The sequence below is a fragment of the Poecile atricapillus genome, chromosome 3 (genome assembly GCF_030490865.1).
Source record: "Poecile atricapillus isolate bPoeAtr1 chromosome 3, bPoeAtr1.hap1, whole genome shotgun sequence".
NCBI lineage: Eukaryota > Metazoa > Chordata > Aves > Passeriformes > Paridae > Poecile > Poecile atricapillus.
Genome location: NC_081251.1, coordinates 105,317,823 through 105,341,973, shown reverse-complemented (window position 1 = coordinate 105,341,973; position 24,151 = coordinate 105,317,823). Strand labels below are relative to the sequence as shown.

At 50.5% G+C, this 24,151-nt stretch overlaps 3 protein-coding genes across 6 annotated transcripts in view; 1 reads left to right on the top strand and 2 right to left on the bottom strand.

Annotated features, from left to right (window-relative positions):
* Positions 1-23: 23 nt before the first annotated feature.
* On the bottom strand, positions 24-19,788 carry KLHDC3 (kelch domain containing 3). 4 transcript variants are annotated; one of them, XM_058836871.1, is made up of 11 exons: positions 19,651-19,788; positions 13,213-13,448; positions 10,773-10,949; positions 8,475-8,590; positions 7,064-7,135; positions 6,623-6,836; positions 6,255-6,341; positions 4,892-5,000; positions 1,322-1,395; positions 874-952; positions 24-657 (listed from the first exon to the last, which is right to left on the bottom strand). In XM_058836871.1, exons 2-11 carry the CDS (start codon positions 13,364-13,366, stop codon positions 591-593), a joined length of 1,149 nt encoding a protein of 382 aa, XP_058692854.1. In that variant the 5' UTR covers positions 13,367-13,448; positions 19,651-19,788; the 3' UTR covers positions 24-590. The 4 variants fall into 4 exon arrangements, with proteins under 4 accessions (XP_058692854.1, XP_058692852.1, XP_058692853.1 ...); XM_058836869.1 differs by having other exon boundaries at positions 19,645-19,784; XM_058836870.1 differs by lacking the exon at positions 19,651-19,788 and adding an exon at positions 19,242-19,437.
* Positions 19,789-19,899: 111 nt separating this feature from the next.
* MEA1 (male-enhanced antigen 1) lies at positions 19,900-21,210 on the top strand. Its single transcript, XM_058836875.1, has 3 exons — positions 19,900-20,250; positions 20,330-20,444; positions 20,511-21,210. The coding sequence occupies exons 1-3, from the start codon at positions 19,900-19,902 to the stop codon at positions 20,672-20,674; spliced, it is 630 nt and encodes a 209-aa protein (XP_058692858.1). The 3' UTR covers positions 20,675-21,210.
* Positions 21,074-24,151, bottom strand: part of PPP2R5D (protein phosphatase 2 regulatory subunit B'delta) — a 27,144-nt gene continuing 24,066 nt past the window's right edge. Inside the window, exon 16 of the mRNA XM_058836865.1 lies at positions 21,074-23,967. Within this exon, the coding sequence (XP_058692848.1) occupies positions 23,830-23,967 (138 nt within the window). The 3' untranslated portion in view covers positions 21,074-23,829. The remainder of the gene's footprint in view (positions 23,968-24,151) is intronic.

Genomic DNA, 24,151 nt, shown 5'->3' with positions numbered 1-24,151 from the left:
TGCTAGGACACACAGAAACCATGTCTGCCTCACCATTTATAAAACTTCCCCAGTTGCTGCTTTACAATAGGAGCTGGGCAGTCTCCAGCTGGGCCCAGGCCCCCACACTGGGCTCAGCTTGGAGCTGGGGCCTGCCATTTAGTGCCAGGAAGCTGTCAGTGCTGGCAGGAACAGGTGTAGAGGTTCCTGCTCTCTTGAGGCAATGCAGGAACAGTTCAGGTTGACCCTGACATCAACCCCAGGGCCGTGGCTGGTGGAAAGAGTTGATTCAGGCCCTTGGAAAGTGGCTGGACACCGGACAACACAGCTGCAGTTCCACAGGCAAAGGGAAGGAAGCTCTAGAGCCACCAGCAAGGAGAGGGGTCACAGCTGTGCTGCTGAGGCCAGACAGTTTTTTCCCCAGTGGCCAGCTCTGCCTGTCCACTCGTGCTGCCCAAAGCATGACAAGGGCAGAGGGAGGCCTAGCTAGGGCAGGACAAACTGAGCTCACACATTCCTTGCTTGAAAGGGCTAAAAATTCATGCAGGCAGTGGAGCAAGAGGTCAGTATGTGGAGGGGTGAGGGCAGGGTGGTAGACAGACGAGTTGTCTTCAGCCCTGGTTGGAGACAATGGGGCGGCTGATGGTGCTGTTCGTTGTCATGGCTGAGAGCTCCCATCTGTAACACACCAAGAGGATACACTGAGAGAAAGCACAAACACAGTGCCCAGGGCTGGAGCAGCTTTGCTTCATGTCAGCCTCAGCTATAGTGTCCAGCCCAGCCCACCTCAAAGGTGCACAGTGCCAAGGGCCCTGGGCAGCCCTCAGCCAGGGCTGGAGCACCTCAAGGTCACGGAGCACCCACAGAGTGACCTTCCAGCAAGGCACACCATACCTAATGTCGTGGGGAAGGCAGGACTGGTCCAGGCTGTACTGAATCACTGCTAGCTTACACAGTGTCTTCAGACTGGGGCCTGTGAAAAGAAAGCAGTTAAGCTACAGCAGGCCTTGACTGGACACCATGGAGGCTCCAGCATCATGCAATCAGTGCCACAGGAAACAGGGCAGAGCCTTGTCTGAGGGACAAGGCAGAGTGCACACCAGGGACAGGCTGGGGTGGTTTCTGTACTCCCACAAGAGGTCTGCATGCAGGAGTGCACAGAGCAGGGCTGCACCTCTGGCTGCTCTGCGTTAAGCCAAGCACACTGGTCAGACACAGCTGTCTGGCTCCAGGACATGGCACCTGGAGCCACAGAGGGCACAGCTGGGTGCTTCACAGCAGGGCCTGTTCACAGGGCATCTTGTGGCAAGAGGTACAGGCTGGGCAGGAAGTGCTCACGTACTGAAGTCGAGGATGTAGAGATCTGAGTGATCCATCAGGTCGAATTCATCACCCATTCCCTCTTCCGGAGATGGGCTGCAGAAACCAAGCACAGTGTCAGACAGTGCCAAAATTTTATACACCAGCTCAGCAAGAGCTGAGCAAGTCCAGGAATGTTCCTGGCCTGCCTGTCCCAAGCAGGGGCCCTGTGATCCCTCCTGCTGCTCTGATGCCCCAAGCAGCACCCAAAGTCATCACTTTCCCAGCTCCTTGCAGAGTAGGCAGAGTTGCACAGAGCTGGGGAGCAGAAACCCACACTGTTTCCTCTGCAGGGCATGGGGGATCTGCATCTTCTTCATGGATGACCATGATGATTCCAGTCATGAACCTCCCCCTCACCTCACCTATCCATCACTCCTGTTCTCATGTAGTTAAGATCTACTGCAATTATTTCAGCTTGGCCACTGAGATGCTGTAAGAGGAGTGTAGAGAAAGCAGCTAGAAAACATCTGCACGGCAGGGCAACCACAGACATTCCTCAGTCTGACGCAGGAGTCACTTTGGACTCCAGCCACATCTGGAGTGAGTGGTTGTGCCAAAATGGGGATGGCATTTCAGAAGACTGTAACTGAGCACTAGAGCAGTGCAGCAGTCATTTTACACCAATTCTGATTTGCTGATAGTCCCATTTGATGCTGATGCTGGAATGCTAATGAAGAATTACAACACCAGACATTTCTAGGGAACAGACAGCCTCACCTATGGTTTCCTGCCACTGTGGTCTTGGTGGAGCAACCAAAGCACTTGAGAGACTGGACACTACATCTCTTTGCACAGAGAGATCAGCCTATGCTAAAACAGGGGAAAACACTCCCATGGCTGATGGTTGTTTGGAGAATTTGAAAGAAAGGAAAAGCGTTTTAAGTCCTGCTTTGGTCTGTGACAAACCAATTTAGTGTGCCCTCACTTCTTAGCTGGGACCGACCTCATGCAGTGACTTCTCACCCCAGTGTCACTTGTTTCCCCACCTAGGAGCCACTAAGCTTCACACCTCATGGGACATGAGGAAGTACCTGCCCCCTTAGGTCCCCACAACCCCAGGCCAAACTGCAGAGCACAGCTCACTGCTGGCAGAGCAGACCTGTTGCTGATGGGGCCCATCTGCCCGGATACAGGCAAGAGCCCCTTTAACTCCATCTCGTGTGCTTACCACACCACAATCTAATCTCACATCCACGTCACAGGAAACCCTAGACCATCCCTTATCTATCAAAGGAAAGCCAGCAGGCACCACATCTGTGGTTTTAATCACCAAAAGGCGAGTAGCAGCATAAGCCTGGAGTTCAAGACCAGGCAACCCCCTGCAACTCCCAGGCAGAAGGGTGCAGGGCACAGCTTTGCCAACCAGAGCCCAGCAAAACTGCTCATTCCAGATGCAAAACAACTCACCCTGCACTCAGTCACAGCCCCTATTCTCTCACTAGAGCCAGGATTCCTAAGCCTTGTCACAGAAAACAGTCTCAAGCCAAATCTAGATCAGCATCTCTTCAGCTAAACTGTTTTATAGCATTCCTTCTCCCCTGCCTTCTTCCTTGTGGATGGTATCTGCACACTGAATTGCTGGTGGGCTTGGGATGAAACCAGACCAGGGCCACAGCTGTGACACAGCTAATGGGAACACCAAGTTTTCTGGTCCCTTAAACGGGACACAAGTGATGGATTGCTCCTGGCCACAGTGAGGGATGACAGCTGGGGCAAAAAGACCAAGCCCTGGGCAGGACTACCAAAGAAAAAGCTTTTGGATGCCACAGGAGCAAGCAGCCTGCATAAGTGCCTCTTCAGCAGTCTATAGGATGTGTGAATCCTGGAAGGGCAGACAGGACGAAAAGGGGTTTTGCCTGCCCATCCCCCAGTGCTGCTCCCTAGAAAGCTGAGCCTCCCGGCTCATCCTCTGAGAATCCCTGCTGGACAGCCCGAGCTGTGTGACCCCTCCCCCCTTCCCAGCCAGGGGAGCACAGGTCAGGAGGCAGAGCACTGGGAGTTCTCCATTACAACGACTTCCTGGAAAACTTCTTATCTCGCCAGGCAGCTCCAGAATACACCTGATAACTGCTACAGGAAGCGAGCACAGCCCACCCCCACCTCCCACTTCCTCAGCTCACAAGACCCTCCCCTCCAGTTCAAGCAGGCTGCATTCCTGGCTGCCAGCAGCTCTTCGTAGCCCACACTACTGCTGATGAATGTGCCTCTGTTGGGGTTGAGCTTGACTTAAGAAACTAGCTGATTTCTGAAGTGGTCCAGTGGAGAAGACACGGTACTGCTGCATTGCTTGGAAAGGGCGGACCAAACTAAAAAAAGCCAGTGTCAAATTTGTTGTGGTTTGCTAGCATTTCCCAGGAGTGCCAAGGCTTAACATCAGAGTTCAGCTGCTACTGTAACACAAATCTACACACAGCACAGCATCTGGGCCACCCAAAACTCCCATAATGCTGTACCAAGCCTTCTGCTGCACTGAGCAGCACCCAGTATCTTTTGAGGAGACTGGAGAAACTCAGCACCTCTGCATACCTCACCTGCACTGAGAACTCCCTCACAGTCACATGGACATCCTACAGCTAAGCACGCTCCTTGAACCCCTGGAACCTGAAGGCCCTTCACTCCATCACACACTGGTATGGTCAGGACATCAGGAGAACCTGTCCTGCTTGGACAGCCAAGCTGGCTTCAGAAGCATCCCCAAAAAGCCACTGTCAAGATCCCAGAGAGAGACACAAAGCTTTCCAAACCATGTGGAGAGCTGAAAGCATTTAAGATGTCTCTGCAAGGTAGATACTGGAAAGCAGGACTGTGCTCCAGAGCTGCAATTTGTCACTCCAGACAGCACAGAGTGTGTCCTGGTGATAGGCTACTTCCTTTCTTTTAGCAGCTGTTAAGGCTCGTGGCCACATCCAGCTGCCCTGCACCCTGACAGTATCACTTCCAGTGTTTGACAGCTAAATCCGTAACACCAGGTCCCTGATGTGAATGGAAATGTTGCTAAGGAACACTGGCACAGAAGGCAACATTGTCTTGTCATGTGTGTAGGCTCCTCAAACAGCTCCCAGCTGAGCTGACATCCCACTGCAGCTTGGCAGCAGAACCCACACTTGCCAACAGAAGAAAGAAGCTCTGGTGGGAGAAGCAGAGAAGCATGCAGGTGAAGATAAGTCAGTCTGAGGTCTGTTCTGGCACAGCAGACTGAGATACATGTCCTTCTGACAGCAGGATCTCCTCTCTTATCCCCACGACCTCTTCACCAGAAAGCTTGAGCACTGCACAGCCCCTCCTGAGCAGCCTGTTACACCATTCTGTCTCTACATGTACAAGATGGCTTGTCACCAGATGCTTTACAGCTTACATGACACCTTCAGTCTCTTCCATGGCCTTTTTCCAGGGGATCCCTGATGTACATGACTATTAACACTTGTCAGAGAGATTGACACTTGCCATGTGCCTCTGAAGTCCCTCAGATACAGCATGGGTCAGAGCATGAAGGGACACTGTGCTGAAGGGAGTGTCAAAGCCTCTCCAGGAGCCACTTCACATAACTCACCTTGTACCTCCAAAGAGGATGATTTTGTCCCCCACTCTGCAGCAGCACTGCCGGCGGCGAGGACATGGCCCTTTTCCCTTGGGTTCAATCTTCCTCCAAGAAAGAGAAACTAATGGGAGGAAAAGAGTGTACCAGCTTGTCACAAGAGCCTGGCCAACACCAGCTATAAGCAGGTTATGAATTGAAACAGATCACAGGAAAAGCAGAGGCCCACTCCCCAGACACCAACTAGCCAATATCCATCCTCCCCCTTGACCTCCTCACTAATGGCTGAATGATGCACCTCTATGGTGCCACTTGGATGCCAGTCACAGTCCTGGAGCTCTGCCTGCTGAGACAGGATTTACAGGTCATATCATAGAATGGTTTGGATTGGAAGAGACCTTAAAGACCATCTTGTTCTAGTCCTCTGCCATGGGCAGGGACACCTTGCACTAAACCAGGTTGCTCAGGGCTGCATCAAGACCTTTCACTTGCAAAGTGAAAAGGTGCTCTGCCTGAGCACCAGAAACCACAGACTGCCATGGCAGCGGGTCTGACATCAGAGGGAGCTGTACTGGGCAGAGCCGCAGGAGCAGACAGGCAGCCTCGGTCGGGATTTGGAGGAGGGAGACCCAGGAACCAGCTCCATCTGCTGGCAGGCTGCGATCACAGAACACCCTGGCAGAGCTGCATCAGCTGCTGGGACAGCTCCACTGCGGGAGGAGGGCGTAGGGAACTGAACCAGGTGGAGACAGCAGCCTTTGTTCTTGCTGCTCTCTGTGGCAAGGATGCTTGGGGGCGACAACGCACAGGACTGAAACCTGCAGGAGCTCTCACACCAGCTCACAATCAGCTTGAGGAGCAGCAGGTTGGCTGCTCTCAGGTAACTTTACTATGCAAACCAATTAGCAAACAAAATGAGTCTAGAGAATGAAATGTGCCTGAGGACTGAGGACCCAGAACCAGCTCACAGCTGACTGATATTCAGGGTACCAGATGAAGAACCACCCCTTCTGCCACACAGTTTAAGCTGGTACCAAGAGATGGTAATCCTGCAGCTCAAGTTGAATGGTTTCCCCACTAGTCTCCCCCTTCCCTAACCCTATTGCTGCCTTATATTTTCTCTTCTGTCAGTACTTTTGCTTATTTAAGAACAAGACAAAGTTTTTCCAATGAAATATGTCTTTCAGTAATACCTCATTTTGCACTTTCTAACTGAGATTTGGAAACATCCCAAGGAGGAACAGGCATAGTAGCAAGTTGGCAAGAGCCATTCCTCCCCCCAAGCAGTACTCCTTGGACACTATGTTCCCCTGAGCGAGCACTCACATGCCTGAGGGCCCAGAGCACTATCACTGCAGCAAGTTAAAAGGATAAATACCTGGATTGAATTTCCAGAGGTCATGGAAGTGTCTGTTCAGACGTGCATTGTAGCCACCAAATACATATAGCTCCCCGTTGTAGCTGACTGTAGGGAGTAAGCACAGATGTTAGAGGGCCACCCAGCAGGTCCCTGACCCAACATCAAACACAAAGCAATGTGGTATTGGCTGTCCACCTCTCCTTATATCACCTTCATGTGCAGTGTGACGTGCAAGGCTTTTTGGTGGGCAGCAGCTTTTCATAGAAACTGGGCTTTGTGCACCCCTTGCTAACCCATAGCCTCATCCATAGCAGAGCAGACACCCCTTCAGAGGCAGACAGGAATTTCCTTCCACCATCCTCCACCCTCAGCAGACCCACACTCACAGGCTGAATGGCTCCGCCGGCCCTCCGGGAGCACGGGAGTGGGAGGGGAGTCCAGCCACGAGTTGGTTTCTGTGTCAAACACTTTAATGCGGTTACAGTAGATCTCGTTGTTGGAATGAAATGGCCCAAAACGATCAGCTCTGCCACCAAACACGTACATCTTTGTTCCAATGATGGTAGCTGAATGGAAGTCTCTCCAGCGAGCTGGAGTACCCTGAAGGACAGAGTAAAAAACAAAGACAAAAGAAAGAGTGCAGATTACCCAGGGCAATAACACATCTTGATGGGGAAGTTGGATGGCTGCCTTCTGCTGAAGAACTTCCCATCCTGCAGATCACAGCCACATCAGCCAGAAGCTGTGAGACAAGTGTGGGCAGCTACCCCAGAGAATAGCAGATGCAAAACTTCCTCCACAAACCAGAGTGAAAAACAGACACTGACCTTGGCAGAGATTAAGGTCCACATCATGTTTGTGGTGTCCAATTTATGGATATCATTTGAAAAGCAGTCAGCCTGGAAGACAGACAAGCAGCTTGGTCACAAAGGGACTGAGAAGCCTGGTCACATTCAGCCCCAGAAAGGATGCTGCCCTACAGACCTGGAGCATCCCTTTGGAGTCAGTACTTCCTAATAGACAAGGTGCTTGCTCAGGCAGCACTTAACAAGAGGAAAACAAAGCCCATTTCTTCCCAAAGGTGTTCTGTTTCTTCTTGCAGCTTTCCCACTTATTCAGTGCTCAGTTCCTCCCCCAAAGGCTGTCCTGCACACAATACATTCATGGCAGGAGACTGCATCCTTTCCATGTAGCAGCAGAAAAAAGAGGCATTAGCAGGACAGTCAAACTGGCTCTGCTAAGGCCGCCTAATGAGATGCAGAAGCTAAGATTACTTATGGGAAGCTGAACATCCAGGAGAAAATGCACTCCAGGTTCTGAAGTCACACAAAACCCATCTGCAGCTGGCTCCCTGAAAGAGATTGCACTCACACAAACTGTGGACTCCTGCTCTTCCAGGCAAGGTAGAGAACAGCAAGACAGCCAGAGGTTTATTTGGCCTTGGTTAAAAACAAGACAGATCTGAACCCCTCCTGTTGCTGTAATCGATATAATGGATTTGGCCTGCTATCATCCTCAAAAAAGAGGGAATAACCCAGAGAATTCTGCAACAGAGCTCCAGCTTTCTTCCAAACAAACAGATGTGACTTTGCACATCTTTTCTGGAACCTGGTGATAGGCTGAAATTATATTTACCCACTTCTTAAGATCAGATCATAAGGATTTGGTAAAAAGAGCATTAGGCACACTGACAGCTATTGCAGGATGAACTTTGGCTCAAGGTATTCTTAATGGGAAGGCAACCAAGTGTTTGCTGAAAGGGATCAACAAGATGTCAGAGCAGATAGTGACTACAGGGAACATACACCAGACTAGAAGAAAACATCACAGCAAGACTGCAGAAAGTGATTTTTCTGGCTCATTTATGAGCCAAATTAAAATAAATGTAAATCAATATATACTTATTTAAAAATGCTATGTATTTACGTATCTACATTTGGCTGAGAAATGAGCCAGAAAAAAAATATAAGAAGATTTATATTTTTACCTCTTTGTGGTAAATACGTTTTGTGAAAGTTAAAAAAAAATTCAGCAGTTTTGTGGACTTGCTTTTCCAACCAACTTCTCCTCAAAACAATTAGCATAACCTGGGTACTAATGCCATAACTTTGCTAAGTTACAAAACGACAGTGATTAGGAATATAAATATGCCCCCGTGTCCTGCCTCTATCAGTGTCCTGGGTATCAACACCCTCTTTCCCAAGGGTTCACCAATTAACAGTTACAGAGACTACTCACCAGCTGTTCATAGCCTCCAAAGATAAACATGCTCTTTGCCAGGACACAAGCTGAGTGTCCATCTCTTGCCCCTGGGACCATTCCAGACACCTTTGGTGTGAACCACTTGTGCGTGTCTGAAACAAAACAAGAGGCAATGCTGAGAAAACACAGTAGGAGTTGGGGTGGGATAGTTCTATTACTACTGTTCTTAATTTCTAAGGCAAAAATCATTCCCGCTTTCTCACACAGCACCTGCTCTGCCAGAGAGGCTGCAAGCTTACTTGGACAAGGCTACCTGCCAGAGCCCCCACAGAGGGACACAGTGATAAAAGTCTCAGCCTCTGGGCATGGCAACCAACTGCCAGACCTGCAAAGATATTTAAGTGTGAGAAGTACAGCAGGGCTTAAACAATGTTACTTTTACCAAATCTCTTGCAAAGTGTACTTATGAGTTACTTATCAACTCTGGATTCACACTTTCTATTACAATGAAGCAATAATGCTAAGTGGCTCAACTGACCTCCTCATGGCATGGAGATGCTCAGTAACTGAGCTCAGTGACTGAGGAGAAACAGCTCTCAAACCCAGATAGAAATCACTTAATCACAAGCTCTCCATGCTAGCTGTTTTGCATATACCCAACTCTGCAGTGCAGCTCTCCCCATCTTATCTGCTCCACTTGTTACATTCTCATCCCCTCTTCCTCACTTTCCACCCCTCACAATGCTCCCCATGAGCCTGCACCAGACAGATTCAGCCCCTTAGCCTGCACACTCCAGGGGCTGGCTTGATTTAGAAGATGACTTAAAATCCAGCCAGAGCTGCTCTCCATGCCAGGGCAACACAGAGCCAAGCCAGCAACTCACTGCCAAGCGCAAACAGGCACCTGCCCCGAGAGCTCAGAGAGGCACAGATAAGCCTCAAGGCTGCAGGAGACATTCCCCCCACCCTCCCTAACAGCTCTTGGCTGTCAAAAACAGTGCTTATTTCAGAGTCATATCACTGGAGCCAAAGCATGAGGATGGCTTCTCTGAACTTGGCTGCAGACACAACTGTCCACCTATGCTCCGTCTGGCACCACACAAAGGGTCTTGCAAGGTCAGCAGAATCCCTAGGGAGCCTCCAGTGGGACAGCTCAGGGCTATCAAGTTCCTTTTCTTCCTGGGGCTGCTTCCAAACTCAGTCACACCGTATCAGCAACAGCTCACCCAAGAGCAACATGTTAAATTAGAGATGGAAAAGACCTCAATTTGTGATGTGCTCCACACCGCATGGACAAAACTGCACTCAGACAGGACTTTACTTAGCCTGATGTGACCCCTACAGTGGAACTTACACTACAGACATGGGACTGTGACTGCCAGCCTTACTTTCCAGGAATGGCAGGCCTGTGCGTACAGACAGCTGCAGAGGGTTTGGAGCAGGACTTGCTGTCAATTTTCACTTAATGCTAAAGCACTGGAGCTGCCAGGGAGACTAGGCAGCTCCCACTACACAGCCTCTGTGTAGGCAGAGGTTTATTGGTGGTTTTTCAGCTGCATGTGTCAGGGGAAGGAAGGGGGATACCCTGTGCCACAAGCTGCAAGATATTTCCTGGTAAAGAACAGACCCCTTGACCAAGCACCAGAGCAAGCAGTTCCCTTGCAAGTCCAGCAAGACAGTTTCTGGCCAGTATTTAGATGGACTTGCCTCCAGAATCCAGATATACTCCTTTTCTTTCCTGACACTTGTGTCCATGCAGTTCCTGATGGTGCCTTTTCTCCAGAGGTGCTCCAGCAGTGCTATGGAGAAGCCAACCAAAAGGCTCAAGGAGTTTATTTTTTCAGGTTTATCTAACTTGATTCATGTCTTCCCTGATTTTAGCATCCTGTCCCAGACTACTCCTGTGCTTTATTCCTCACTTTCCTTCATGCCTTCAGAAAGAAGGACCACACTGGAGAAGAGCCACAATCCTCAAGAGCCCAGACCCTTCTTGCTTCAACCTTCAGCCACAATTAAGAAATATTACATCACACAGAGAGAACACTTCAGTTGTAGTTACTCTCCGAGAGAGCATGCAAGGCTGAGAGAAAAATTAAAACAATTTTCATTATTAGACAAGATCAGCAATCTCTGCCCAAAGGCTTTTACAGAGATTTAAGCATGCAGACACTGTGGCCACCGTATTCCACTTCTCAAACTGCTGAAACAGACAGTGACACCATTTCCTCCAGACTGTCACTGAGGGACAAGAAAACAAGTTGGGGAGCAGTGTGGTGGGATAGAGAGAAGGTCTGATCAAGCTGTGACAAGGAAGAGTGAGAAGCTGGAACTTACTGACATCGAAAGCATAGAGCACATTGCAGGCTCCCTCCGTGTCGTTGCGACCACCCCAAATGTAGACGGTGTCATCGATGAGCACGGCTGAGTGTCCATACCTCATGTAGGGCACCTCCCTCACGTGGTCTCGGCTGTTTGTCCACACTGGAGGCAACTTGATCCAGCGCAGAGACACTGGAAACACAAGTTTGAGCCCATGTCAAATGCTAAGCCTGCTAAATTGCTCACAGTTCATAACCCATCCTGTATGGTGCTTTTTACCCCGTGACAAGGTGCAGAAGCAATCGAGTAAACAAGAGAAACTTGTGTCTGACCCCGACTAGTAGATAGTTAAGAAATACAGAAGGAAGTCCTCTGGAGGCCCAGAGGACAGAAACAGGCTCTGTTCTGCAACAGTTAACTGAAAAGGTTTCCACTCTGGCTCATCCTAGGCTGTGAGTGAAGATATGGCACACACACAAACAAATACGGAAAGAAAAATGAAAAAGTACAGAGGTGACCATGAATGCAGACACAACTTCAAGCTAGGGAGATTGCTGAAGATACTCGAAGCTGGAAGAATGGGCAGCACAGGAATAACTCACTGCAGTATTATGCAAGGGAACACCTGAAGGCATCACTTGGACTTGCAGAAGCACAGTTCTTAAACACAGTTAAAGCAACCCAGCAGACTTGTAGGAACAGGGTTTGTTTGCTTTTGTTTTGGTTTTTCAAGCTATAGATGAGGTGGCCGTCTGTCTCCTTTACACCCATCTATACTCAAGTTTTCCCTGCTAACCTTGCATTTTGAATAGGAGTTCCTTGTGATTACAGGTTCTCCTTCCTGTGTGTCATGTCCAGTAGCATTCAGAACAGTCAACAGGTATTACAGGGTTTAATGACAATGCAAGAGCCACAGCAAGTGTTACACAGCCATTACGTAACAGGACCAGTCACCCTCCCTCTGCTACATACAGCCTCCAGGTTTGTTTTCTACGTGGAGCTGATACAAAACACAGCAGAAAACAGTCTGCAGTTCCTCTGAAATACTAACATAGGGAGAGGGAAAAGTCAGGCATCTCAAAAGGTGAGCATCTACCCCACAGGCTGAAAGGGCATTGAGGAAGCACATCCAATGCTGAAGTCAAGCTAGACTGGATGCTTCCTACCTAAAACACAGTCTTTATCTTTGGAAGACTGACAGAGATAATTCAAAATCTGATATCTTGGCTTTAGCACTGCCACCTGACAATGCTAGCTGAGCAAGGGCTTGGGAAGCCACTGTCACTTCCCATGTGGTGGCTGCAGCATTCTGACACTTTAATATTTGGGAGTGGTAAGAAGGAAAGACAACACAAGAGCATTCCATTTGGCACAGTCATTATGCTTCCCCAGGAGAGTGGTGCTCTACTTGGCACGTTCTACAGCATTCAGCAGTGTTGAGTGTGAAAGCCCAGTCCCTCTGGACAGAGGTGAATGTCACTGTTCACAGGATCCTGAGCTATACCCCCTCTACACTGTGAGCAGGTCACCTTGGCAGCCCCCTGTAACCAATGCTTTCATCCCTGCTGCACATCAGTCTTAAAGGAGTGAATTCACTGCATCTTACAGACAGACTAGGTCTGTCTACATGTGGGTGTTAGCAGAGCATTCAGCACACTGTCCAAAACTGGTCACTGATTCTCCGTTCTTGGCTCTGTTAACTGGAGCCACCCAAGCGTCCCGTGCAGTTTTTAATCACCTGCTTAATTACAGGGAAATACTTCATGGACCAGTTCAGTAACCTCTTCAGTTCAAGGAGCACTCAATCAAGAAATACAGCCTCTGCCAGCACAGCATGGCTCCAACTCAGCCTCATGACAGGTACTGGCTACCCTACACAAATGGCTCTAGTTGCAGATGCTTTTCTAAGCTATGTTGTGAATCTGCATGATAGCCGTTACCAAAATGGGAATGCCTCCCTGCTAGCCACATGCTCCTGCTGACTCCATCATGCTGGCACCAGTTGTCAGCTGCCCCCATAGGGAAACAGCTCAGATGTCTACACCTGGAATCTTAACTGAGTGCACTGGCTTGTACCCTTCTCCTATACTATGGGCAGCTGAGCATACTGCAAACTGGAGGGGGGACCTGAGCCAACTCGATATCACCTCTTTGCACCTGTCTGAGTCTGTGTTCACAGAGAACAAGGACAAACCAGGCCATTGGCTATGTGACTACTTCAGTGAGTGCTTATCCTAGCAGCCAGATGAACTACAGCCCCTCTGAGTCCTGCCCCTGATGCTGAAAATGCAAGGCTGCACAAAGAAAGGCTCCTACCTACTCTGATAACTTTTTCTGGAAATTAAGAATCAGACAGCACATTACAGGGTATAACATGTCAGGCAGCAGCAGGCAAGAAAGGCAACAACTGAGTCCAGCAAGTCAGGTCCTTTGTGCCCCACAAGGACACATTTACCTGCATTGAAAACGTGGACATCGATCTGGCGCAGGGTCTCATAGTCCTCTCCAGAGCAGTACCCACCAAAGGAATAGACCTTGTGCCCGACAGCCACGGCCGCGTGGTTCACCCTCCGTGGCCCGCCTTCCAAGTGCACTGCCCACCGTAGCATTCCTCCCTGCAAGCCAGGCGGTCTTCAGGGCCCCCACTGCCACAGCCACATGCTTCCAAGGCCACCGCAATGTCACCTGGCTCTGCAACACAGACATAATGCCAAAATAATGAGATCCATCCTGCAGGTCTTTCTACCTTCCTTGAATGCCTGCTACAAAGATTACCTTAATGTATCCTCACTCACCTGCCTCCCAATTGGAAATATTCCTCTTGGGAAGGGGACACAGAGCAGGGCTGAGAGGAGCAAACAGAGATGCCCTTGCATACAAAACCCCTCAGGGTGGCTGCACAGGCAGCTCCAGCCAAACACCTTCAGCCTGGTCACACACACATCATGTACATGTCACAGCCATTTGTCTGCATGAATGAAAACGCACAGCGAGAGCCAACGACAAAGGTGAAAAGAAGAGACCCAGAGGGAAGAGTGTGCTCTATGGAAGGGTTCTGAGAAACAGCAGAGGAAAATATGAAAACAAAACATCTGACAAAAAACCTCCAAAGAACCAACTCTATATAAAGCAACCAACTTCCCATTATGGGGGTGGGTGACAACATTAGCATTTGGACTCATTGATTTGAGCACTAAGGTTCAATCTAATTAGACATGAGAGATCAGAAAACCCCTAATCTAGGTAGAAAGCTCTTTGCTAATACTCAGAAAAGGCTTCTCCTCCCACAGCAAATCCAGGCATAACTATGAAAATTCTGTAGCATCATATCTTGTTAAGCAACTGATAGCTTTCATTCCTCAAACAGATGGCTTAGATCATATCTTAGAGAAGTCACCACAGCTGATTCTTACAGATATTATTCAGTCTAAGAATCCAGAGCAGAGTCCTGCCCAGGTGCTTCTGAAACAGCAGGTCACTTTGATTTTAACAGTTTTCTCCCAGCTGAAAAACAGCCATTAGAAGAGATGTCGGTATTTCAGACAGCACAAATAAAATTGTCTTCTTTTATTTCTTGGTTCTAGATTATTGAAAGATTCAGTCAGCATGCTCCTATCCCACAACCAGTTTTAGCCTTTTCAGAATCCAAAGAAATTTGGGAATGCCTTTGAACAAGGACTAAATTCCAACACATAAAATTCCTACACTCTGCGCCATTTAATTTTGGAAAGTAGTGAGTTTTGGCAAGGAGGACTTCCCTCCTCCGAAGTAGCCGGAGGGCAGCAAGAGGGGCAGCGCCATGCTGCTCTGCTCCAGTTGGCCACCCCCAACCCTTCAGTCAAGTGGAATCACTACTCACAAGGAGGCCCATCAGTAGCCTGACCACCCCAGCGCCCACCCACCCACACACTCACATTTTATCCCCTCCTGTGGGAAGAATAAGAGACGCCATCAACAGGGAGCTCCTGGCATGAAGCAGAGCTCAGGCTTCCAGCTTCATCTACTGGCTCCACAGACAGTTCAGAACTATTCAGTAATCACTCACCTCATTCCAGAACTCCCAAATGTCATCAAAATTTCAGTAGCTTCTTTTTAAAGCTATTTCTTTTTTGAGTTGTTTTCATGCTCTATGCATGTACTATTACAGTAGCAGGATATGTGCAAAGCCCAAACAGAGACCATCCTGCAGCCTTATTATAACGGGAGTCTCTCCTACAGACCTGCCTGTTCCTGCAGCAATCACCCTCACCTAAACTGCAGTCAGTAACCCAGAAAGTCACAGCAAGTTTTGCTCCAGCAGGGGTGCTCCAGAAGGGCCCAGGAACAGCTCCCATTTTCTACATGCCATGCTTCAACTTCAGATCTAGCAGGTTTGATTTTTTTCCTTAAGCAACTTTATTTCTCTTTTTTTAAGCCAGGCAGCATGCTTGTATAAGTCCTCTGCAAAGCTACATAACAGATGAGTTTCCATGGAACCCACCAAAGTCACCCTCCAAGCTATTTTGAAGGCTTCACATATCTAAATCTGTTTCCTGCCTCAGTCACAAGTTATTCCTGAAAAATCTAACCAATGTTTTCCTCATAATCTCTTCTTGTTTAAGTGATTCTGTAAAAGACTCCTTAAGGAGCTTAATTGGTCTTCATCACCAGCATCAGTATTTTCAACACCTTTCAGACTGAGCCAGATCCAGGAGGACCAAGAGGATGAATCTTACTTCCAAGCTCTCTGCTTGCTTCCTACTAAGGTAAAGGAGCACAGCTGCTTGGCATGACAGGCAGGCATTGTAACAAGACCCCCGCCTTTTTTGTCGGAAAACTCTTCCTCATTCTTGGGACTTCTCTTGAGCCAGGTGCAAGGATGCTGGCCCTGTCACTGCCACAGGAGCTGGCTACCCTGCCACAGCAGTTCTGCTATTCCAGTCAGAAGGCAACTCATCCCAAGAGGTTAATCTGGTCCACTGAGAAACAACAGCTCCAGGCCCAATCCCTGGCACTGCAAGAAAGATGCTGAGGTGGAAGCAACAGTGCTGAAATGCTGCTTCCTACAATTTCTGGGTAAGTTTTCCCCCAAATGATTGCTTTCCAGGTGACTGGTGGGTCTGGAGTGATGGTGAGGGCAATGGGATGGAAGCTGGCTGTGCTTCACCTTGGCTCTGTCCAGGGATACCCCTTTAGAGCAAACACAGAGCTCTGCCAGTACAGCCTCCTCTGCCCCTCCTCAGAGCCAAGAAAAACAAACACTCACATGAGCACTTCATGAAGAGAGAATGACCAGAAGTGTGAAGTAATCTTTACAGGGCCATGGGAAAACACAGGGTTTAACAAGCTGTCAGGGCTTTTCCAAACCCAAGTGCTCTTCTCTACACTGTAATAAAAGCATCCATGCAAACTCCCAGGTTCCTCTTCTGCCACCGGCCACAACCCTACCCTGTAACTACCACATCTTCCTGCCATCACCAGGCATCTGTTTGCCCCTTTTCAGCCACACACAGGCCTGGCCTCCCCTCCTCCGTGCACAGCCCTGTCTCCTAAGGATGCCCTCTACCCCATGCTTTCTCTGCCCAGCTCCAGATTCTCCACTCCTGCCTTATTTACAATCGTTTCCTTAGACCAATCTTCTGTCCCAAAGCATTTTCCTTCTCCAAGCCCCCTCTGTGCACTATCTGCAAATAAGAGTTAAGACACATATTTTGAGAAAAAACTATATTTTCTGTCCTACAACTATGGACCCTGTTAAATTCCATTTCAAGTTTGACTTCCAAAGATAATTTATATGATATAAATGAGGACATAAATAAACCACTTTTCAATCTCATTCCTATGAGGATTTCTTAGTAGGAGAAGTGCACTTGACATTAAGCTACAACTTAGATTTCTTTAAAGATCACAGAGGACACAGCCAAGGAGAGAGAGAAACAGCAAAATTTACAAACAATTTACTAACAATTTCCCCCAAGTGTACAACACTAGATCATGCAAAATACATTCTGTGGTTTCTCAGTTAGGACATCAGCAACAGTGATGTAGGCTATAAAACACAAAAATATTGATAAAACAGAGGCAAATTGTATTAGAGAGCTGGGAGGGCAGTGCAGGAATCACAGCTTCTGTTCAAGCCACCGCTTGCTTCCACTGATTTATGTTAGCTCCTCACTTCCACTCTCCAAAAACTAACAGATCTCTTGCTTCCAACCATGCAATGTTCACAACTCCCCATTTCCTAAGTCTGCCATGATCTATACAGAAATAGAGGAAAGCACAGAGGATGCAGAGAAAGTTTGAAACCCTGGTAGGTCTTGTCATTAACCAGGAATGCCAGGAATAAGTACATTTCTAAAAATCAGGATATGCTTCACTTACTGGTGAAGTACCTGATGATGCTGGAAATTAAGTGAGCACAGCAGTGAGTTGTTCCTCTGCCACAAAGCACCTGGAGCATTTCACTGCTAAACCAGGGAACAATCAGATTTAATTCAGCTCTGCATTCTTTGAAGACAGCACCTACAGACAGTACTCTTATATCTCTGGTTGTGCTATTGCCTGAAGGTGCACTTAATGCCTTGAACAACCTTCATCCCAACTGCTCCAGTTTACACCTAAAAGAACCTAACAACACAGCATGTGGACTTCTGAGATCAACCAAAATATCACTCAATCTCTCACTAGCATATCTTCCAAAACTGTTGTGGTGACTTGAGCACTGTGGCACAGATAGAAAAAGATACCCAAAACAACAACAGAAAACCAGTAAGAGGTTTTAGTCAGAGTTTTCACCGTTGGTTCTATTGGCTTTGGGCTTACTATTTTCAGTCTCTACATTTAGTTATGAAAATACTTCATTCAAGAAGTATTCAAGATATTAAATTCAATTCTATATTCAAGATAGAAAGCTACTGAGCATCTCCAAGTACAGTAGCCAGGTGATAATCTTGATAAGGTCAGGTGATAAACCCATCTATCCTTGGATCCACTTCTTTGCTCAAAGGGAGCCCACTGGGCTCTCTCACTCCTCTCTGCACACAGAAGGAAACCTAGTGCCATTTCTAAAAGCTGCTCAGATTAGCCTTGCTGCATCCAATTCCCAAAGCAAGGGGGAGAAACATAGCAGCAAGTGACCTGGATTTTCAAGGACTCGTTCTGTCATCCCCAGAATTACAGCAGCACCCCAAGAAGCGCAGCCTACCCTGCAAAGCTGCTCCAGAGAGCAAATCCTACCGTGTGGCTGCCTCAGTCCCGTCTCCCAAAAGACACCAGCCACAAGGTTTAGTAACCCTTAAAATAACCCAACCAGTTCACAGCAGTCCATATAGACAGTTCTATTTCAAGCACATCCAACATACTGTTAGAGATAACATGAGAACAACCCGCTTTCTTCACTTGTGCTTGACATTTATCTAATGCTTGGAGCATTTGTGCTAAGGCAGCGTGAAACTGCAAGCTTGCACATTCAACAGCTTGGACACTCACAATGCCATTCCAGCCCTGGTGAACTAGACGGTGCTAGAACAGCCCTTGAGCTCGTGAGCTGAGCCTGCTCTGGAAGCTCATGTTAGCCATGAGAATAAACAGACCACACTGCTCAGGCACAAATTTATCCCAGTGCCCTCCCCACCTCTACAGCCAGCCTCACCATCTCCTTATTTTTCACCAAATATTTTGCCCACTGCTGACTCTGCCTAAAGCCGAGATTCTGCACCTACTGAGCTGGCTTCTATTCTTCACCTTGCTTCCTGAACTCCAGCTTCTCCGTGGAGTGTACCTAAGCTTTGGAGATACTGCTTGACCCCCACTTCCCCATCAGGAATTTGTCTCAGCCTGTTAAGCTGTTTCTGCTATGCCATGGGCAGCCCTTGGGTTGGAAAGCAGGCTCAGGAAAGCCAAGCTGACAGCCAGTGGGGCATTTCTTGCTTTACACAAGGCTACATCAGTTGGTTCCTCTGCCCCTCTGTTGCACTGACACTGATCCCCAGGCAGAGTGGTCTGCTGGGCTTGGCCACACACAAGGCAGGCTCACAGGTGCCAGCCTTCCCTCTGCCTGGCACATGGGACTGGGGAAGACCAGGCATGCAGCCCCAAACCAGCCATGACTGGGTGAGAGAAAAAATGGCTTGAAACCACACAAGCCCATGGGATGGAGAGAGAAGGCACCAGGGCAGAAGGGCAGCCTCCCTGACACAAACTTGTCAGGGGAGGACAGGGATGTGTGGGGTCACAGAATTCTTTAAGGATGGAGAAGACGACCAAGATCACTGTGTCCAGCCATTAACCCACACTGCCAGTCTCACCAATAAGCCATGTCCTGAAAGTGCCACATTTACAGGTTTTTTTTAACACTTTCGGGGATGGTGATTCGACCATTTTCCTGGACAGCTTGTTCCAATGCCAGACTACCCTTTCGTGAAGATTTTTTTCCTAATATCCAACCTAAGCCTTCCCTGGTGCAGCTTGAAGCCATTTCCTCCTGACCTGTCCGTCAGTTGTTACCTGGGAGAAGAGGCCGGCCCCAACCTGGCAACAATCTCCTTTCAGGCGGTTGTAGAGAGTGAGGTCTCCCCTGAGCTTCCTTTTCTTCAGGCTGAACACCCCCAGCTCTCTCAGCCGCTCCTCATAGGACTTACTCTCTGAACCCTTCAGCAGCTCCTCTGCCCGGCTCTGGACACGCTCCAGCACCGTTGGCCGCCCCTCCCCGCCCGAGCCCCTCTGTGCCTCCCCGCGCCCCCACCCGCCGCCCGCGGGCCCGGCCGAGAGCACCCGGGCAGGGAGGCGGCCCCGTGCCCCCCGCCCTCACGGAGGGGCTCGGCGGCGCCTCCCGGCCCCACTCTCCCCCAGCCTCGGCACGGCCCCGCCGCCTCCCCCCGCCCCTGCGGCCCCAGCCCCAGCCCCGTACCTGTACCCGTACAAGGAGCTCCGACAGCCCCGCTCCGACAGAAGCTCCCGCCGCTCCCTGGGACTTGTAGTGCGGCGCGGCCCCGCCCGGGTCCGCTGGCGCCCCCCGCGCCGGAGCGGCGCGGCCCCGACAGGCTCTTCCGCGGTGCCGGGCCCCGGCCCTCCTCAGGGGCGGCTCCTTGGGTTTCCCGCCCTGGCCGGGCCCGGCTCCGGCGCGCTGCTCCAGCCCCGGCTCAGACCGAGATGGCGACACTCGATGGCACCGGCGCGTGCCGGCGGCACCGCCCGCCGCGCCCGGGGCCCGCTTCGGGACTACAGCACCCACAGTGCCCCGCGGTGGCCGCGGCGGTTCCGGGAGGCGGTGGCGGCGGCACCTCGGCGCCGCGCCCGGTGCATGGCGGTGGTGCTGAACATGGGCCCCGAGCGCGTCTGTCCCCGGGAGCCCGGGCCGCCGGAGGGCCCTGACGGCGCGGCGGGGTGGAGCGGCGATGAGGAGGAGGAGGAGGAGGAAGAGGAGGAAGGCGGCGGGTACTTGTATCAGCCGCTGAGCCAGGAACCGGAGCAGGGCCTCAGCGACGCGGGCCCCGGCCTGCAGGAGCGGCTGCAGGTACCGCCCAGCGCCTCCCGCCGGGCCGGGGTTGGGGGCACCCGCGGTCCCGACCCCCGCTGCCCGCCTTTCTCCGCAGATGCTGAGGCTGCACCTGCCCGACCCGCCGGTGGACAGCGAGGAGGAGAACGAGGAGGAGGCAGCGGAAGGCGCCACGGCTCAGAGCAGCCACAGCTCCATCCCCATGGATGCAGGTAACCGCCTCTCCGGCAGGAGCCTCCCGGGGCTCCGCCGCGGTCTCACGGCCTCTCTGTTCCCAGAGCATGTGGAGCTGGTAAAGAGGACGATGGCCAGCGTGAAGCTGCCCACCCTGGGCATCCCGGCCTGGGCCAGCCAGATCTCAGAGGAACAGTGGAAGGACGTGGTGCAGCGCACGCTGCAGGCCCGGCAGAGCCTCGGTGGGCCCCGGCCTCAGTGGAATTGAGGCTGAGCTGCGGCACAAGGGCTGCAAACCCCAGCCCTTCCCTCCACCCTGGAAGTACCCACGGCCTCTGAGTCTGACAGGACTTGCCAGTATCAATGTTCCAGTTTGTCCCACTGACATTGTCTGATTTTCCTTCCCACTCCTTTTTCTTGGTTCCGGCTGCTGCATAAGTCAATGTGATGACCTTGTGTTGGCTTCTTTTACCTCTGAGGAGGCAGATTGGTCTCCATGCTTGGATGCATATGGGGCGATGGGGCTTGGCCAGCTTTGCTCAGATTCCCTCAGGACAAACACTGGACTTGGCCCCATGCTGACAGTACCAGAGAAGTCACTCCAGGCTAGGGCTCCTCCTCTCAGGATAGGGTCTGTGTGTTGGAATATCACAGGTGGAGCATGATGTGTCATTCCAAGAGATTGGTTTTATTTAGTTCTGTACATACAGGGACATCTGTACAAAATCCAACACTTTCATACTATGTAATGCTCTACTGAAAATAAAGTACACCATATGTACATATGAACTGTAAGCAGCTTAATACTTGTGTCCAGGGTGTGAATGCAGTAGTTTTGCTTTTTCCCTAGGGAGGAGCAAGCCAGGTGAAGAGGAAGAGGCAGCTCCAGTTCTGTCCATTTGGCTGATGTGGGGAAAGGCGTAGGCAGAAATGAGCAGCACTAATGCTAGAAACCAAGTATTGAGCGAGGGGCAGCTGTAGCGTGGCAGATGCAGGTCTGCCTATGAGCAGTACATGTGGTGAGAGGGTGAGCACACTCCCCCCTGTCTCACATGGTCCCCTTCTGAGGTGTCCAGGACACTGGAATGAATAGGCAGCAAACAAAGGATGATGTGAAGGTACTAAGCCTAAGTTCCCTGACCCAAAACAAGACACAAAAAGCTATGGGAACATCACAAAGCTGTACAGCACGTAATCATGATGTGTTACAATCCTGCCCCTGCATGTGGCACAACCCCAGCAGCATTCCTCTGGCCAGGGTCGGCGACTGCCAGCAGAGACAGATCATCTACAGGACAGTGCCAGTCTGCACACCACAAGATTCTGTTCCCTCTGCAGGCAGAGCAGCCCACAGCGGGGAAAGGCAGCCACTGCCCAGCAGCAAGCAGGCTCAAGTGAGGGCACACCATGCTGTAGCAATCTAAAAATGAGGTCTTGGCTTACAGCGCAATGCTAAGCAGCCAGTTGGAGAGCCTGTGCTGAAACAGGAAGGAGCCTCCTGCCCAGCCCGAGCCTGGCAGCCCTCATTTCCGCTGTGCTGCTCCGGCACCATCGGCACCACCCGGTGCACATCCACATGCTGTGCCAGGTGTGAGGTAATTGATTGGCAGCTGATCATGAGCTCAGACTAATGTTCAAAATAAGCAATAACCTCCCTGAGGTGTTTCTGAAGTCTCCTGACGAACTGGCCCGTTGTGTGAGGCGGAAGGGAGGTGGGGTCCTGCGTGACTGGGGGGGATCTCACACATGCACCTGCCAGCTCCTCCCAAGAGATGGTGGCATTCCTGGTGAGGGCTGAGCCCGGAGAGAGCTACACAGGGCAGGGATGCAGGATACACAGGTCAAAACAGCCTCGCTGGGATTGGAGTAAAGATGTGCTGCACACCAGCAGAAAGATTAGAGGGGCTGATCCTCTGACCTGGGAATGGTTTACTGGTGAGGACAAGCAGATACACCAGAACCTTCTTCAACATCCTGTGCTGTTGCAAAGCAGTATCAGGCTAGCACCAACCCCGCAGGCTCCCTGCACTACTGCAAACCCACTTAAACTTATGTGCCAAGAAAGCAGGTGCAGCAGCTAAGAAGCAGAGACTCCCTCTCTATGACAAACCAGCCTCTGAGGTGGCACCTTGGCCTGGCACTAAATCTGCACCACAAACAACAGGGGTGAAAGCTGGATCACAGTAGCACCCAAGTGCTGGGCAAGCCCCTGGGCTATCAGCAAGTGTTTCTAAATGCTTAAGTTAGCAGGAGTCCCTGATGCACCATGTGATAACTAACAAGGGCTCCAGCCACAGCAGATACCAACATAACAGGACAGGTGAATTTTGCTCAGAGCACCCACCGAAGCGTTTCAGCAGTAGTGCTTAGCCATTGATAATAATGAGGCGACAACTGAACACTCAAACTCAGCCACACCCCATGAGGTGTATCCATTGCTTCCACTAGCTTGCGGAAATGACTAGCAGCACAAGCTTCCTAGAAACCCTGGCCCTGAAGAGCTAAGGATGGGATACAGAGACAAAGGGAGAGCTGCAGGAGTATTTTAATTGAGCAGGTAGAGGAAGAAAGTAGAAGTCAGTGGCTGATACCTGCTACAAAGCGGGAAGTTAGTTCTGGGCCCACAATTAACCCGAGACATCGGGAAGGAGATGAGTCAGCACGGACCAACACAAACAGCAGAAGGAATTCACTTTCTCACAAGAGAGCTTCTAAGGATGCTCTAAAGGGAGGACTGCAATAGTATGTAGTGCTTGCACCCAGCTTAACTGGGGGTGGCAAAGCACTGAACCCCCACTCCACTGACGGGAACAGAACAAGGGGCTTGTAGCAAAAGAAAGGTGGAAGTAAACATTTCCTCCGCTGTACATTAAGACCCTTCAGCTGTGGAGCTGCACCCCAAGGCAGGCTGGAGAGGCAGCAGAGCCTCACAAACTCTGCTTCTGCCCCAAGCTCAGTCTGGCCTCTGGCAGGGTGCAGCTGCACAGGCAGCATGGGGGCAGGTGTGGCGGAGATGGGCACTTGGAGTTTGGAGTAGCACACTGAGCCATGCATGGCAGGCTCTGCCCAACACAGAGCCTGAGCAAGGCTCTGGCTTCCTGGCAGAGTAAGAATCAGGTGACAGCTCACAGTGAAGTGAGTCCTGCCTGGACTGATACAAGCAGAGGTCAGGCAGGCTCCCTTCATGCCTGCACAGCCAAGGTGGAAAAGCAGGAGGATGGAGAAAAAGCAGGAGGACAGGACAGTGGTGAGATACAAGTTATAACATAAAACCAGATCTACCCTGGAGGTATGCAGATGGAGTGGAGGACAGGCACAGCTCACCATGTTCATTCCTTACTTATACATGAGAACCGAGTGCATTTCCATGACCCCTGGAGGAAAGGGATGGGGCAGAGCTTCCTGGGCCAGCTCCTGAGCCCGTCAGAGAGCCTCCTGGCTTGAGGTGAGAAACTCTTCTGCTCTCTTGTGGGCCTCCAAGGCTTTTATAGTGTAGACGTCCTGTGGAAGCTCAGACTTCCGGCGCAGCAAAACTTTGTCCTTCTTAATGTCTTTCAGCATCTACAAACAAATCAAGGGAGTCAGCAATCAGTAGCAAACACATTCATGCCTTCAGCCTCTGACCCCAGCTCTAGGATATGCTGGGTAGCACTGCAGCATGCTTCACAACAGGCTGAGAGCCACAGACCGAAAGGTCACAAGAAAGTCCCACTGGCACTTTTTCCAGAGTCAGAAGGTTAGATAA